This window comes from Ochotona curzoniae, unplaced genomic scaffold (assembly GCF_017591425.1).
Source record: "Ochotona curzoniae isolate NIBS_2020 unplaced genomic scaffold, NIBS_Ocur_1.0 scaffold_4763, whole genome shotgun sequence".
In the NCBI taxonomy this organism is placed as follows: domain Eukaryota; kingdom Metazoa; phylum Chordata; class Mammalia; order Lagomorpha; family Ochotonidae; genus Ochotona; species Ochotona curzoniae.
The window spans coordinates 4,196,592-4,214,263 of record NW_024467123.1 but is presented as its reverse complement, the minus strand read 5'-3'; the positions used below and the strand labels follow the sequence as shown (position 1 = coordinate 4,214,263).

Below are 17,672 nucleotides of genomic sequence, written 5' to 3'. Positions count from 1 at the left end.
CTATGAAACTGCAGGAAAAAAAAAAGGGCTGTGGTGAGACCCCTTCCCAGGCCCACCTTGGGGAGTATGCAGGGTGAGGGGGCATGCAGGGGAGGCTGTGAGCTGTGTGGATCCACCTAGCCCTTCCTGGATCATGACTCACAATGACTTGGCCCCACAGGCCCTGCTTTATGCTGACTCCTGCCTGTGGGGCAACAGGATCCAGCGCAATGGTGACACTGGATTTTCATCCAGGTCAGTAATGTGTGTGTGTGTGTGTGTGTGTGTGTGTATGAGAGGTACAGAAGACCCATGTCCCCTTTGAGACAGAACAGTGGCCTTGGGCCTGTGAGAGGCAGGCGGTGCCTGACAGCCACAGGGGCTGCTCAGCCCAGCTCTGTCCCAGGTTCCCCAGCGGCCCTCCTCTCCCAAATACCTTTTTGCTGCTGCAGTATTTAGCATAGTTTTTAATCATCTTAATCCATTTCTGCAGTCTGCGGGCTGCCTGGAATTTATACTGGAAAGAGAGACAGGAAGGGGTGAACCAGGGGCTGGCTTCCAAGTGTGGCCCCCTTGGGTACATCACAGGAGCCCTGTGGGCACCCAACACAAGGAGCCAGAAAAGATGGAAGCCGTGGATGCAGGCTTTGTAGCTAGGGGAGCCCCGGGGGACTTGCCTCTGATTACAACACAGCCCATGCACAACTGAGACCCCCGGATCCCCAGTCACATTAGGGGACCCCTGGATCCCCAAACACAGGACCCACAGGCCTGCCAGTACTACCACCCATACAGCCCAAAGCCAAGGTCAATGTCCTACCTTCTCTCCAATGGTGTCATTGTTGGGAAGTTTCTCACTGAAAGGTAAAAGAGAAAGTCATTAAATGGGTCCCAAACCAAGCACTGTTCCTCTCCCAGGCAAGGCCAGGAAAGGACCAGTGTCACCCTCCTCCTGCCTGAAGCTCAGCCCAGGGACTGAGAAGGGACAGGGGAGGTGGCCACCCTGCTGGAAGATGCCTAGCAGGCCTTGGTGACCGGGCATACAGGCATCCCAGGGCCAGGCAGGGATGCTTTCTGTCCCTGGGGCCCAGTGCTGTCATCAGGCACATGCTCCCCTGCGATACATGAAAAAGAAGAAAGGGAGATAGAGAGTGAGAGACTGACAGACTGACTTCCATCCGTGGTGAACCAGGACAAGGTCAGGGGCCAGGAACTTAATTCGGTTCTCCCAAATGAGTGTAGGATTCCAAGCAATTGGTCATCTTCCACTGCCATCAGCAGGGAGCTGGATCACAATTGGAATAGCTGGGACATGAACCTGTTCCCATCTGGAATGCTGGTATTGTAGCTCTTGTTTTAACCTGCTACATGAAAACAGCTGCAGGAGTTCTTGAAGCCCAACCCTGCCCAGAGATGAACTGGGGTGCAAACAGCTCACCACAAAAAACCAAATTTATCTGGTTTAAGGCCACCACGATCTGCATCCTCATTTCCATGCAACATTTCCTGAAGCGTTTTTTGAGGACCCTGCAGCCAAAGGGGACACAAGTCAGGAGCCGGGGGTGCTCAGAGTCAAGGAGAGTTGCACACCCCTCTCCCTTCTGTGTCCTCTTGGGTCTCAGGGTCACAGTCACACCCAGTGGGGTTAGGGCCACACTTCTCCCTGCACCCTGGCCAGTACCCTTTCATATTTCATAATTATTGACACGCGCTCCCTGGCCCATGGGGACCTCGCAGCATCCATATTGCATCTGCAAGACAAGGCACACATACAAACATGGCTGAGTACTGAAGGGCCCACAGGGGAACTGCTACCCTGAACTCTATCCCCCTGTCAAAGGGGGACAGCCCTACACCCAGGCTGACAGGCATGTAGTGGCCAGACCACAGGAGGGATCTTGCCCAGGGTATGGGGATGGAGGGAAGGTCAGGTAGTCCTGGTCTTACCTCCCAGGAAAGATTCCTCCCCCTGTGGGCAGCCATCACCCTCCAGGAAACACCACTCCCACCCCTCCACATCTCTGGATTCTCAGAGCAGGACTGGCTGCCCCCACCTGTAATAAGAGCTAGAGAGAAGTTCCACTCACCTTCGTCGAGAACTCATTGTGTTCTCACATATATATGTCTGTTAGGTTCACCACCAATACCTGTACAGGTCCGTGGTCAGCAGACAACTGGCCACTTGTCACCTAACTACCCAGAGGGTGCACCTCTCAGTGACTGTGACATCATAGAATGCTGCCAGCCACTCACAAGTGGTGTCTCATGTGGCAGGAGGGTCAGGGTGTAAGCCATGCCTTCATGAAATACCTCCAGAGATTGGCCCTGTAGCCTCTGTGGGGCCCAGGAGAAGAGGGCAGAACTGGGGCGCCATGAACGTCAGGGTGCCAGTGCCCTCTGTCACCTGCTACAAAGGTTCCATGTCTCATTACAACTGGCCCTGCTGCACACCCTTCACTTCTTCTCTGTGATGTGATTCCAGAAAAGCTGTAGAGGCCTCTTTACTTGTGTACATGTAGCATAGGGAGCCCACACACGCCTGTGCTCCAACTGAGGTCCCCCAACTTTGTGCTCGCTGTTGCAACGTTCAGAGCTGGGGACTCCCTGGTGCCACCTCACATTCTACCCACAGGCCCCATCCCAGCACTCCACCCTCAGCTGTCTCCTCCTGCTCTCTTCCTGCCCCTCCTTCCTGGTGCTTTAGATGTTGAGCACATGGAGTCAGTCCTGGGATGGAGGGGAGAGGAGCAGCCAGCCGAGTCCATCCTGCCTGGACTTCAAGCTGGCCTGGCCTGACCATGAACAGCAGAGCCAGAACCCTGTCCTGGACACTGAGTACGGGGTCAGGATCAGTCACTGATGCTCCCAACACCAGCCATCAGTCCACAGGCTGGTGACACTGGGCAGCTGCTGACCACAAGGACAGGGCCAGCACATGTCGGCAGGAGAGGCAACAGGCCACAACTCCTGGAGTGCTCATTGCCAGGATGACCAGCCCCGGGGGATGCAGTGGTCACTGTCAGCAGCAGTTCAGCCCTGCCAGCACCCGAGCCACCATAGCAATCACTATTGGCTCTTCAACTGATAGCTCAGGGTTGGGAACTAGCAGGTGCTACAGAATCACCTTGCCTCCTGACCCTGACTCCTGGGGTCTCTCTCCCATTCCCTTCCTCTATGGCATTAATCCCTTCTCCCTTTGCACCTGACCAGCATGGTTTGATCCTGATCTAATCGTGGCTCCACTGCATAGATGATGAAACAGAGGTTGCCAGTGTGGGTACTGACCATCTTGACCTTCTGCACCAGATATGAAATGCAATTTATTATCTCCTTATAAAAATATGGTCTCTAATTATTTTTAGTGTGTTGAAATTTAGAGAAGGAAGCAACCATGTGGCCAGTATTCTAGGGCCTATGTGACTCCTGTAAGCATTTCACTCCTCAAATAGCTGCAAAGGTCGTGGATGAGCCAGGCCAAAGGCAGGAGGAAGGAGCTTCTTCTGGGTCTTCCACATGGGTGCAGTGATCCTAGCACTTGAGCCATTTTTTCTGCTGCTTTCCTAGGTACATGGGCAGGGAACTGGCTCAGAAGTGGAACAGCAGCAACTTGAACTGATTCCCACAGGGGCTGCCAATGCTGCAGGTGGTGAGTTAACCCACTGCACTGTAGCACTGGCCCCTAGATTTCTGCTTTTGACTCTCTCACGCCACTCACTGGCTTTCAGAGATTCAAAGCATGCATGAAATTAAAATATCAGAATATATCATTAGACAATCTGAAACTTACGATAAATTTGTAAGCGATGATAAGCAACATTGTTTTTTGCACTGAGAGTAACTTGTGAACAAAACCTCTCCCTCCACTTGTTGCCACTTCTCTGCCAATGGAAATACAATCTATTGAACAGTTTTTAGAAAGAGGTTTATTCAGGGAAGAGTATGAGAGACGTAAGCTGATGGGACAAAAGCCCAGTAACTTTTGAAGAGTCTCAGAAGTGTTCTAAAGTGATCATGCAAATCATACATTGCTGGCCTAAACATGCAGGAATGTAGTCAGTGGACGTAAAGTGCTCACAGGTTGGGGATGGCTGTGTTTAGGGAATGATTGGTTGCAAACACCTTCGGGGATAGGACATGAGGGAAAGATGATAACTGATGGATTTTAAGAAGGACGTTTCTGAGAATAAGCATTAAAAAGTCCACACGGGTAAAGAAGCAAGGATTTGCAATGTGGCTCCACATGGCTAAGATGAAAGGACCCCACACCGCATGTCCCCCAAGTCAAGCTGAGCTGGTGGACAGGATTAGCAGCTCTGTATGCGAGGGTCCTCAGATGGGTCTCTGCAGGTGTCCCTCTGGAGTTTGCAGCTACCTGTTCAAGTGGAGGCAGCCAAGGATGAAGAGGAATGAGAGCTGTAGGGCCTGAGTCAGATCTCCTGAACTCAGCTGCATGACTGCCATGGGGGATGCAGTGCCACACACTTTGCTCTCAGTGTTGGATGATGCAGACTTTATGGAGAGCAGTTCAGCTGCTCATGCATGGTCACTTGGTTTGGCTGGGTCACAAGGCAGAGAGTTGGTATTCCAGGCCACGGTGTGGCCTTGCTCGAGACCCTGAGGAGTCTGTGTTGTGAGTTTCCTGCAAGGGTCCAGCAGGGGCTTCATTCAGCATTTCTATCTGCCAAGGTTTCCTTGGGCATCCTTGGATGTGCCAAGTTATACATCATGGACCCACGTGTCTTTGCATTGTCACCAGCACCTGCTACAGAGTTCCCTTTGTGCTGAAACCACCTGTGGATTGTTCAGCAAGTTGCAGTCAGAGCCCCGGATTGGGGCTGTTTCTGCCTCAATAACAGCAGGACCACCTGTCATCATGCTTCTTATTCCCGGTGGTGAGGGGCACAGCAGTGTGTCCTTCATATTCATGGGGATTTTCTGATTGCTGCCAAACAGTCGTGAATGACACAATTTCTACCACAGAAACCTGGGCAGATCAAAATCCTTAAAATGTGAAATCCCTGCTCCCCAATCCCAATCCAAACAGACTGAAATCCTTAGTGTTGGCCCCTGCCACTCATATGGGAAACCTACATGGGGTTTCTTGCTCCTGGCTTCAGCCTTATCCTGCCCTGGCCATCACTGCCTTTTGGGCAAATCACTCTCACTCTCTTTTTATATGTTTGTTTGTTTTGGTCTCACTCTCTTTGTGTGTGTTTCTAAAAGATTTATTTAGTTTGATTGTAAAGTCAGATATACCGAGAGGTGGAGAGACAGAGAGGAAGATCTTCTATCTGAGGAATCACTCTTGAAGTGACCACAATGGCTGGTGCCGCACTGATCCGAACCCAGGAACCAGGAACTTCCTCCAGGACTCCCACGTGGGTGCAGGGTCCCAAGGCTTTGGGCCATCCTCAAGTGCTTTCCCAGACCACATGCATGGGAGCTGGATGGGAAGCAGAGAAGCTGGGATTAGAACCAGTACCCATATGGGATCCCGGTACATTCAAGGTGAGGACTTTAGCTGCTAGGCCACTGCACCAGGCCCTGGTCTCTCTCTCTTGTCCTCACTCTTGCTCTTTTAGATAAAGAAAAAAAAATTTAAAGCTGTATGCACACATTTACCAACCACAGTGATGTGCATTTAAGCCTTGCATTTTTCATTGATTTTTTAATTAATGTAATTTGCTTACAATTGGTATACCTGTGTGGTGGTCATTAGTATACCTTGGTGTTAATTGTCAGAAAAACAGATATTATTAATGGTTCCTTTGGTTGGTACGTGATCTTTTAAGTATTTTATAGTGCTTTTATGTTTGTCAATTAAGCCAAGTAAAAATGTAAATAAATACTGTAAAAAGATTTTATGATATTTCCCCCAAGATTATATTTGTAGAGGGCTTTGATATTTCAGAATGGCAGCCTTCTGGATCAGGATGCCTGGGCCTGCATATTTCATGACTATGGCCCATATGCCTGGACTGCTGGAAATTTTACCCACGAAATCATAACCGGATTTGAGGGTGGCAGATCTTTCCTGCCTGTGTCTTATGAAAACCTCTGACCGTCCAGCCAGCACCTGCTCTCAGTGCCTTGGGCCAGCAGGATACCTGTGGGATATTCAGAGGGTCAAGGTGTCTGTAGGCTACGCCATGCTAGAGAGCTGGAGAGCGGACACAGCCCGAGGGAGGATGCTGGGCATCTGCTGCTGTCCTCACCAGGTGACAGAAAACTTCAGAGCATGTTTCCTGATCAATACGTGGGAGAAAATGCAGGCCAGATGGACAGCTGCCCCATAAATGCCAGTGTGGGCAAGGTGGTGTGTGTCACATCTGGAATAGCAGGTGCAATCAAAGTCACGACCTCATTGAATATTTGGTTGTCCAGGCTCATTCTGCAAGACACACAACTTCCTGCATGGGCTAAGTCCAGGGAGAGTGTGGCAGAGCTATCCATTCCTACATCTTTTGCAGGGCACTAGAAAGGTAAGAAAGTCCTTGACAGTGGAAGGGACTTTCCTATCAACCTTCTAAGTAAACACCCTGGGGACTTTCTGGGTCTTGCCTGGCAGTTTCCCTTTCTTTACAATGAGCAGGTGGAAGAGGGGATAAGCTTTGTTTCTCAGAAGCCTGGTTATATGGACTGAGTCTCTAAGAATGAATGAACTTTCCAAGAGCTTTAAGGGCTGTGCTGAATTCACCCAAGCAAGACATAGGGGTCATAATGCGGGCATGGAGAGGTTTCAAACTGAAGTGATTGGGACTGTGATGGTTTTGGGGCAGAAGCTCGGGTCAGGAGACAAGCTCATAAGACCCAGATGTGAGCACAGCAGGCAGGGCTCTGAAGATGGGTTTCCTGCCAGCAACCATGCTGACAGCCAAGAGCTGACTGCATCAGACATCATGTCTCCTCCAAGTAGTTCTTGTAGTTTCGTTTAATTCAGAAACAAAGCTAGCAAGGTGGAGTCCATGCCCAGCTGTGACTGCTCTCAGAAGGGCAAAGCAATAAGGATGGCCTTAATTTCAAAGCCGAGCGAGCTTCCAACAAGGGGGTATGGTGGGATCCCCCACTCTCTATCTCCCTGACAGTCAGCCTTCTCACAGGCCCTTTTTGTGCACGAAGAGATCAGGGATCCAGACAGTTTTCCAGTGTCAGAGCCATCAGGGGTGGCAAACACCTGAGAAGCGAGTGCTTTCTTGGTACTCCAAGATGAGTCTTGGGCAATGCGCAGTGTCCACCTCCAGTCCTACAAGGCTGTACTTCTATAGTGGAGGGGAAATCCCACCAGGATTCTTTCCCAGAGATCTTGGATGCAGGCTGACATGCCGGCACAGCCCCACACACTAGGCTGCTGCCCCTGAGTGCTGGCAGTGGGGAGACCCCCATCTACTAGTTTGCTGTCTTTGCTTTCTTGGGTGCAGAGATCTGTGCCACCAGAGGGCACTGGTTCCCTCCTTTTCAGAGGCAGAGTTTGGCAGCCTGGTTCTGAGTTTGTCTGCTATGGGAAGGAGCCACCTCACCTTTCTCAAAGGCAGTACCACCCTGGATCAGCCCCACCACCTGTCTATTTGAAACAAGGATCTGTATTTCTTTAGGACTGTTTCCTCACTTATAAAATGGGGCAAGCCCACATCACTAAGTAGACATGAGGATGGAGTAAGAGCAGGTGCTTCTGCATGGGTGGGAGCTTTTCACTGTCCTCTCAGCTCCTTGAATGTTCCCTAAGCCACGGCTCCCTCCAAGGGCTCACCAACAAGGCCTCAGAGGCCCTGGGCATCTCAGCTCACACAGCTGCCTTGCCCACCTGCACAAGAGGCAGGTGTCCACAGAACTCCCTGCTGGATTGAGCAGTTTCTGAACAGGAAGGTTTAATTTCTGGCTTTGGGAAGCTGCCATTACAACACTACCCTGTTTTCCTTCCCCAGGCTCTGCCCCAATGTGCAGGACTAATCTGGGCTCTGAGGAACAGGGACCAGAATCATGCCCTAGAGACAGGGGAAAGGGGCAGACAAGGGACATTGGGTGAAGTTGCAGCCAGACTCTGCCACTTGCCCCTGTGGCTGAGGGGGACACTGTGTCATGACTGCAAGTGGGAGGTATGAAGGAAGAGAGGGGAAACAAGCTTCCCAGGTGAGCTGTCCAGAAGGAAGCAGCACAAGTACAAGCAAACGGGCTGGTAGGCCCCCAGTGGTGACTGTGTCTTGGCTGGTTGACTTGAAGCCAGAGCTTCATTACTGGGTCCCACTTGGTTGGTCAGTAAGACCAATAACAAACAAACAAATAATAAAAATAAAAGACCACTCACAAGAGCACTCATTAGCTTGGAACTAATGTGCATGCTTTTTTAAAGATTTATTTTTATGTATTTGAAAGGCAGCGTGAGAGAGAGAGATTCCCCACCTGCTCGTTCACTCCCCAAATGGCAGGAGTTAAGCCATGGCAGGTCAAGTATGCCACTGACCCCATGTGGCTGTTTAAGTGATGTAAAAGTGGGCTTGGCAGGAGCCCCGTGCCTAAGGCTACTTGCACCTTCCCCATGTGACCCCTGCTAGAGAAAATCACAAGTTCAGGTACCGAAGGAACAGGTCTTGGGAGGGGCACAAGTCCTACATCCCTTGGACCCCAATGACGAAGTGACCAAAAACTCTCCTTTGATCCTCAGGGTCCCTACTTTAGGCCAGAACCTGCAGTTCTTCCCTCATCCCCTCCCCACCCCATTGCACCTGGAACTCTGTCAGCCCAGCTTCTTTTCCTGGCCCCTGGCTGCCATGCTGTGGCCCCCAGCCTGCAGGTGGATGGGGGGGGTGTGCTTTGGTGTTTCTTCTTCCTGGGTCACCTATTTCTGCAGCATCTCACTCTGGAGAACTTACATCCTTGTTTCCTTGTCCCTTGTCTGGGACACAAGGACGGCAGTCCTGTTTTATCCAAATCCGCTTGCACAGACAGCAAGGGGAGCCAGGCTTGCGGATTGTAGTTAACATTGGTGAGCAAGTTTGTGAAGAGCAGACCAGCCTATGCCCATCTGGTGAAAGAGGCAACTGAGGCTCAGAGACTGGGTGGGGAGAGAGAACGAGGCTGGGCTGGGCTGGCCTGGGGGTGGAGAGATCCAGCTGGTTTGCGGGGAATGCCACTCCAGGGCTCCAAGCGGCAGAGCAGAGAGCCTCCGCTCTGCTCCCGGTATGCTAACTGTGCTGCGCCCACACCAACCAGAGCCGGTGCTGTGAGCGCTGCCCAGCCGGTGGCCGCTGTGGCTCGCAGGAGGTGGGGATGGTGGATAGTGGAGGGGCGGCGCCTGTCCTGGAGTGGTTGGGCTGTGAACCCTCCTGAAAGCCTAGTGCACCGCCTGCTTCCAGGGGAGCTTCCTGGAGCCCAGGCTGGAGGCGCACAGGCAGCTGGGGAGTGTCCTGCGCCAGAGGTAGAGCGCGCTGCAGAGACCCAGAGCCAGAGCGCGCGGCTGTCACTGGAGAAGGTAAGAGAAGCAGGGCCAAGTGTGGGTGCTGTGGGCAATGGGACAGAGTGGCATCCCTGGACAGATGCAAGCCCCGTTGGCCATCCTTTCCTTCCTGGGAGCTGCTCATTCTTCCAGGCTCCTTGGTTTCCCCTGACTGCAGGGGGTCTCTTTAGGAGAGAGGGGGATGGTAACCATCTCTGGAATCTCTTTGTACTGAGCTTGTGTGCTGATCTGCTGTCCTCTCCCAGGCCTTCGATCCCCAGGTGTGTGCTGATGGTCCCCTGGTTCAGGGTGCCCCCCAGCCCAGTTGTCATCACTGGAGCTGATCCAGGGGTTTGATGTGAGAGCTGAGGGTCCTTACAGGAGGCGGCAAGAAGGAGGGAGGCAGACAGAACTGGTAGCAACCTCTGAGGGCAGATACCTGTGCCCGACAGCCCTTCATGCTGCATCTCTCTTCATCCCAGATGCTGGACTCTGTCTTCTGCTAAGATGAAGTCTCTGAGGATCCCTGTGGCTAGGGGGAAGGCAGCCGCATCTAATGGTGGCATTGCATTTGGCAAGGGTGTGAGGCTGGAGACCAATGGGCCGTCTTTGGAACTACACAGTATTGGGTTTCTGAGCCACAAAATAGGAGTTATGGGCAATGGGCTTTGATCTGGCTGTCACCCCACCCACCCCGCAGGAGCCCCAGGGCATCAGGGCCACCTTCTCATTCAGCTGAGTCTTAGCCTAGTCCTGCAAGGAGTTCAATGTGGCCCTTAGCTCCAAGAGTAGCATGGGCCAGTGAACCTACATTGTCCATTTCCAGCTGCTCTGTCCCTCGCCTGTGCCTGCCCAGGCCACTGGCTCTCTGCCCTCCCTCTCCTGTCTGCCCTTCCAAAGCCCCCTTCTCTGCTCTCTCTCTGCTCTCAGAACTCCCCCTCATATGGTGCAGTGCATCCTCAGTCTGCTTGGGCATGTCGTGGATGGGTTCCCTGGCCAGAGTCAGAACAGAGGGCTCGCTGTGTGCTGTGATCACTGCCTTCCCTACTGCCTCGGCATCCTCAGTGTCCTGGGGTCTCAGATGGACCAGTGTGGGTGGGGCCAGTGTGAGGCTGTCCTATGCAGCCTCCAGCTACTGGCTGGCTGAGTTGGGGTCTGTCTTTGGCTCTGAGTGGTGCAGAGGGGAGAGAGTGATGGGAGAGCAGCCCTTTTCCTTCTTCGCAGGGGCACATGGAGGGCTGGAACAGGAGGACTCTGTCCTTCTGAGGTCAGTACTTGGATGGGAGTGGGTGGTGGGGCCTGGCCCAGGGCCCTCCGTTGAGGAAAAAGCCTCAGTCATGTCAGGTCAGATCCCATCCCCCGTCACACACCACTCAGACCAACTCCATATGGGGTTGTACTCTCTGGATGACAGCAAACTTGTTCCTGATTACCAGTGGCCCTCAGATGACACAGGGTCCAGGCCTTTAGCTGCACCCAGGTGGCATGCCTCCTTGCAGCCACCAGCCCCCTCCAGCTGTCCCTCACTCAGCACTATTTGCTGTGTGCAGGGCCATGACGGATCACCCACAGGTCTGGTGGCACCTGAGCCTGCCTCCTTCCCTGGGAGCCTCCTATCTGGGGCATGCTCAGCTCTAGCACATTTCAGAACAGGGCCCAGCCTTCCTGATGATCTGTGCCCTAAGAATGTGGGCGGCTGCCTCCAGCCTCTGCAGTTTGCTTCTGGAAATGCTTAGTCCCCATGCACCCAGCTATCCTCTGCTGTTTTTCCCCGGTGCATTCATGGGGAGCCGGATTGGAAGTGGAGCAGCTGGGACACAAGGCAGCACCAAAGCAGGCAGGCAGGGGCTTAGCCCTACTGTGCCATCATGCTCCCTCCTTCCCCCACCACCTCATTTCTGCTGTTTCCTTCAGATACCGTGCTTGCAGTTACTCAGGACTGCTTGATACTCTCAGGAGGCCCTGCTCTTTCCCGCCTGAGTTGCCTTTGCTTGTGCACTCTTCTCCATTTGCATGATTGACTGCTCTTCAGCCTTTGGGTCTGCCCACTTCCTCTCATCTGCCTGCTTCCTGTTCCTTCTCTGATATTCCAGCTAGAGCAGTTATGCCATGGCCATGGCTTGGAGCCTCGAGGTCCGTCTGCATTCTTGGTGCTCAGTCTCTGTCAGCTTTGCAGCCCTTGTCTCTAGCTTGGCACTGGTGCGTGTTTGCTGAATGAATGAAGTGAATGTTTCCTGGAGTCTCCCTGCCCGGTCACTGCACACCGATGGTGCTGCACTTGGAATTGCCGGTGTTGTTCCCACGGCAGATCCAGCCCTGGCTAACAGTCAGCCAGAGCCTTGGCTTCTTGTCCTGTTTGCTGTGTCTGAGGCCAGTGCACCTGCTGCAGGTTTAGGAAGCAACAACTAGTTTTTGCCTTCAATCTTAGACCTTGTGTTTGACCGTGTGGTACACCTTGCTGTGCTATGCATAGTGCGCTGTCACAGTTTCTGCTAGGAGTCTGTGATGTGAGCTACGAGGCAGGTGCATGCTTTGATCTTGTAAGAGCCTCATCTTCACAAGTTAGATCAAATACACAGTGAGACATTGAGGAAGAGCTGACAGGTGGATTTTATGGGTCTCTGAGTAGTTTGGCTCATAACTCTGTGAAGCTGCCTTCCGCATGGCATGTGATCATAAAGATGTGCATGCTCAGCATTGGGCCTAGGTGTGGCTGGGAACTTAGAGAAGATCTGCAACCAGGATGTTCACCCATGAACAGTATTTCTCACTGGGGGGTCCAAAGGTCAAATGCATCAGAATCACCCACGCTGCTTATTCAAATGAGGATTCCTGGGCTCCATCTTGGAGTCACTTAACTGCACGTGCTCTGAGGGGCCAGGAGAGCTGCACTTTTGCCATGCTCCCACAAGGACTCTGAGTAAGTGAAGCTTAGAGAGCTGCCACTCTCAAAGCCTATTTATTTAAAATGTGGAGTTACAAAAGGAGAAGAAGATGGGGGATAGGGAGAGAGGCCTTCCATCTGCTGGTTCACTCCCCCAAATGACCACAATACCCAGGACTACACCAAGCTGAAGGAGCCTGGAGGTTCATCCAGGGCTTATGTGGGCACAGCATCTGGATCATCTCCCACTGTATTAGCAGGGACCTGGTTTAGAAATGGAGCAGCTGAGACTTGAACCAATGTCCATATCGGGTACCAGTATCACAGGAGATGGCTTGCTATTCCACAATGCTCCACCCCCATCCAACTTTGAAGGATTAATGACAAGCAGAGACCCTGTGAATTCAGTCACAGTGAACTGATGTTGCAATAGAGAGGCCCCTTTAAATTTTTTTCCCCTAAGGTTCATTTGTTTATTTTAGGCAGAATTACATTGAGAGAGTTTTTTTCCAGATTTATTTATTTATTTATTGGATAGGCAGATATACGGAGAGAATGAAATACAGAAAGAAAGATCTTCCATCTGCTGGTTCACTCCCCAAGTGACCACAATGGCTGGAGCTGAGTCAAGCTGAGCCAGGAGCCTGCAGCTTCTTCCGGATCTCCCACATAGGCATAAGGTCCCAAAGCTGTGGATTATGCTCTACCACTTTCCCAGGTCACAAGCATGATCTGGATGGGACGTGAAGCAGCCAAGACAAGAATTGGTGCCCATGTGGGATCCTGGCAGATGCAAAGTGAAAGTTCAGTCATTAAGCTATCAAGATAGATTTTCCATCTACTGGTTCACTCCTCAAATGGCCTCAATAGCTGTGGTTGGTTAAGGCTAAAGCCAGGAGTCAGGAACTCCATTTAGATCTCCTGTGTGGAGGGAAAGGATCCCAAGCATTGAAGCCATCCTTCACTGCTTTCCCCAGCCACATTAGCAGGGTTGGAAGTGGAGCAGCCAGCACTGGAATCTGTGCCCACGGAGGATGCTGGTGCCCCAGGCAGTGGCTTAGCCTGCTGTACCCAATGGTAGACTTCCTTGTGCCAAAGAGGGCACAGAGGAAGGGAGTTCTGTGCCAGGGCCTGGGTTAGCAGAGCCATCTAGTGGTGTGACTTTCAGGGCACCCTGGTGGTCATCCTGTGACCTTGGTCAGATGAGTGTGTGCACAAGGTCAGCAGAAGTAGGAAGCTGGGAGCTGATGAGCCAGTGTGTTCCTGTCTGGGAGTGTTTACCTTTGCCTCAACATTACCTAGGAGACAAGGCTGTTGGAGCAGGTGGGGGCTGAGACCAGCCCCAGGGCTTGGGCTGTGTCACAGGTGCTACAGGAGGACTCTGCCAGTCCTCCTGCCCAGCACTGTTCACTTCTCTCTTCACTTGGACAAGATGTGCTCCCAGATCATTTTGTCCCTGAACTCTGCATGCCGCATCGGTAGCTTTTGTTGGCTTGTTTACTGATTTTTGTTTTGCAGGTGGGGGGTGGGGGAGGGAATACCATTTTAGATGAACATTATTGTTATCTGCAAAACAGTCAGGAATCTGAAGGCCGGAGGTATCTGTGGGACCAGTTCTGGCGTCAGATGACTTTGAGGACCCCATTACTCGACAGCTGCTTGGCTGTGTTCAAGCTGCTTTATAAAGGTTGCCGTACATCCCAGAACACATTAACAAACACAGGCAAAACACCAGTGTCTAGCACGCAGTGAGTGCCTCTCTCAGGCTAGCAATGCTTGGATGCTGTCAGTTACGTTGAGGCTTCTCCAGGTGCCAGCCCAGGGTTGAACCGTGGCCTCTCTCCCTGGCACCGGCTCCTCCCCAGGTTCCAGCCCGGAGGCTTGAGCCTTGTTTGCTGTCTGTTTGCCTTGCAGGCATCCTCCCAAAGTGGGTCCCTTTAGTTCCAGAACAGCCTCAGACACCTCATTTTCGTCATGAACACCTCCCATGTCCTGCCTTGGCCATTGCCAGGTGCCACACATGGTGTGAACAAGAGCAAACTCAGGGGCATCCCTACCAACTTCACTGACCACTGTGAGGACTCTGTGGACCTGACGGCCTTCATCATCACCTCATATGGCCTTGAGACTGTTCTGGGGGTCCTGGGGAACCTGTGCCTCATCTGCATAATGCTGCGACAGAAGGAGAAGACCAATGTGACCAGCCTGCTCATTGCCAACCTGGCCTTCTCTGACTTCCTCATGTGCCTCCTCTGCCAGCCACTCACTGTCATCTATACCATCATGGACTACTGGGTCTTTGGTGAGGCCCTTTGTAAGCTGTCAGCTTTTATCCAGTGTGCATCAGTCACAGTCTCCATCCTCTCGCTCGTCCTGGTGGCCCTGGAGAGGCATCAGCTCATTATCCACCCCACAGGCTGGAAGCCCAGCGTCCCCCAGGCCTACCTGGGGATTGTGGTCATCTGGGTCATTGCCACCTTGCTCTCTCTGCCCTTCCTGGCCAACAGCGTCCTTGAGAATGTCTTGAAGAAGAACCACTCCAAGGCACTGGAGTTTCTGGCTGACAAGCTGGTGTGCACCGAGTCCTGGCCACTGGACCAGCACCGAGTCATCTATACCTCTTTCCTGCTACTTTTCCAGTACTGCCTCCCACTCGTCTTCGTCCTGGTCTGCTATGTGCGCATCTACCTGCGCTTGCGGAGGCAGAGGCGTGCCTTCCGCAAGGGTGCCTACAGCTGGCGGGGCGGGCAGATGAAGCGGATCCATGGGGTGCTCGTGGCCATGGTGGCCGCCTTTGCCGTGCTCTGGCTGCCTTTGCATGTGTTCAACAGCCTGGAGGACTGGTACCACGAGGCCATCCCTGTATGCCATGGCAACCTCATCTTCCTGGTGTGTCACCTGCTGGCCATGGCTTCCACCTGTGTCAATCCTTTCATCTATGGCTTTCTCAACACCAACTTCAAGAAGGAGGTCAAGGCCCTGGTGCTCACCTGCCAGCAGAGTGCTCCCCTGGAGGAATCTGAGCACTTGCCTCTGTCCACAGTGCACACGGAGGTCTCCAAAGGATCTCTGAGACTAAGTGACAGGTCCAACCCCATTTAGCCATGACATTTGCTGGGCACTTTAGCTTGAGCTAAGTGGGCAGGCTACGAGCTGAAGGTGGGGCCATAAGAGGCCTGGCTTTCTGGGAGACCAGAGAAGCTGGTAAGAGCCTGGGTGGGTATCCAGCTGCCTGTGAAGTCTGCTTTTCATATGGTCCAGCTGCCTGTTACTGGGAGGAAGTTGAGTCCAGATGCCAGGTCACAGTGTGCCTGCAGCTCAAGCTATGAGATGCCAGAGCCGGAAATGTCTGCTTATGCCGGGCTGAATTTGTCTTGGTAACTCAGCAACAGATACCTGGCCTGGGAGCCCAGGGATGTCACCCTACCAGAGAACTCATGAGGCCACTGTGGGGATGCGGGAAGGAGTGCTCAGAAGCAGGGCTGCGGGTCTTGCTCACTTCCTGACCTCTCTGGGAGATGATGTCATTGCATGTGCAGTGCAGATGCAAGGCAGTGGCATTTGTGCTGCCAGATAAGAAGACAGCCCCTGCTGGTCTCAGGCTTCGGGTTACACTGCAGCAGGGATGCTAGAATTCACGCTCTCCTTCATCTTTTTGTGATACTGTTTTCTCAATCACCGAGTTTACCACTGGAAATGAACCTTATTCTGCATGAAGACTGTGACACCCTGAGGGTGGCATCTGTATATCATCTTAGAGCTTGGGCTCTCAATGCTTAGGACAGGCCCTGGCACAGAGAAGGGACTGCAGGAAGCTGTTTCCACGGTGGGCTGCTGGTCAAGATGGCAGTCCTTGTACTTCAAGAGCAGGTGCCTGTGCTATGGCCCAGCAGGGCAAGGGCTTGGGGTCCAGGCTGCTGCACCTGCAGCCTCTCTCCTGTGCTTCCTGCCTTGCTGACTCTGCCTGGGCACAGCAGCTGGGCATGGTTCTCCCTAGGCTGGGACAACAGCATCCTTCAGCCATGCTCCAGTCACTGAGCCAACTAGCCCCAGCAACTATGCCACAGTCCCCTCCCCTCCCCAGAGCTGCCCCAGAACCCTGGGCATCCCAGAGGCCTTCACTGCGAGGCCATGGCTGACAAGGGCTGGGGGAGGGAGTGTGGAGAGAGGGCTGTAGTGAGTGTAAATGTTTCACCTGAGGGGTGCCTACCCTACATGCTGAACAAGAATCAGGCCCAAGGCTACTTCCCTGTGGAGCCAGAAAGTTTGTCTTTGAGGGGAGGCAATGCCAAGTTCACTGCAGCCCCAGGGGAGTGGAAAGTGTCAGGACCCACCAGGGTCCCCCAGGGAAGAGTATGCAGGTGTTGGAGCCCAGTATTGGCTCTGCATAGGGGATCTGGCCCAGGGGATACAGCAGCAGGGGAGTACAGGTCTGGCCCCTCAAATAGAAACCTGCACGGCTGCTAAGTCAAGACCTTGGTGTTAGGAACTGGGACCGTGGGCAATGACTCCTGGGCTCCCCTTACCTTGCAGTGTAGGTTGATACCACTCTCTTGGCTGGCTGGCTGTGCTGTGACAATTCGGTTGCTCAGTTACCCAGCACCCTAAAAATGTGCCACATGAGGTATGGTCAGAGGAGCAGCAGCTTCGCCATTGCCCAGAGCCTGTTTAGATCCACAGGGCCTTGGCTGTCACCCAGGCCACCAAGCCGAACCTGCATTGTATCAAGCTCCTGGGTTCACTGCACATGTGTTCAAGTTGAGAAACTGCTCCTGGAGGGTAGGGGAGGGGCAGAATTGCATTACAGCCCAGAGTCCAAGGCACCCACCTGAAAACACCCACTCCCGGGATGTCTAATAGAGCTCTAGCAACCCTGGGTCTGCAGACATTGTTCAAGTTTGCTGTTGCTGAATTGGTGCACCCGGTTCTGGCATCTCTCTTCTCTGGCTGTGTGTGAGCCTTTCTTGGGAAGCTTTTTCCACCCTCTAATAAATATTTGCCAAATGCATTGTTTGCATTGTTATGTCCACAGTGAACAGGCCCTTTTGTATCCTGCTCTGTTTCGTGTAAAATTGTTTTGTCAACATGATTCCACCTTACCAAAAGGATATTTTTTCAGTTTTTAATTGTTATTTATTTTTTCTTTTTTGAAGGCAGAGAGAGTTGTGGGGTGGGAGTGGGGAGGAGAACTCTGTTTGCTGCAACAACTGGAGCTGGGCCAGGCTGAAGCTTGGAGCAGAGTGGCGGCAGAGACTCACCTGCTCAGGCCGTCGCTTGCTGCCCCCTAGATGTGCAGCAGCAGGCAGCTGGAATCAGAAGCAGAGCTGGACCATGAACCCAGGCACTTTGAGAAGGAATGCGGGCATCCCAAGAGGCATC

At 52.7% G+C, this 17,672-nt stretch overlaps 1 protein-coding gene across 1 annotated transcript; it reads left to right on the top strand.

Moving 5' to 3' along the window:
• The first annotated feature begins 14,267 nt into the window (after positions 1-14,267).
• On the top strand, positions 14,268-15,395 carry NPY4R2 (neuropeptide Y receptor Y4-2). Its single transcript, XM_040970490.1, has one exon. The coding sequence runs from the start codon at positions 14,268-14,270 to the stop codon at positions 15,393-15,395; it is 1,128 nt and encodes a 375-aa protein (XP_040826424.1).
• The last annotated feature ends 2,277 nt before the right edge of the window (positions 15,396-17,672 follow it).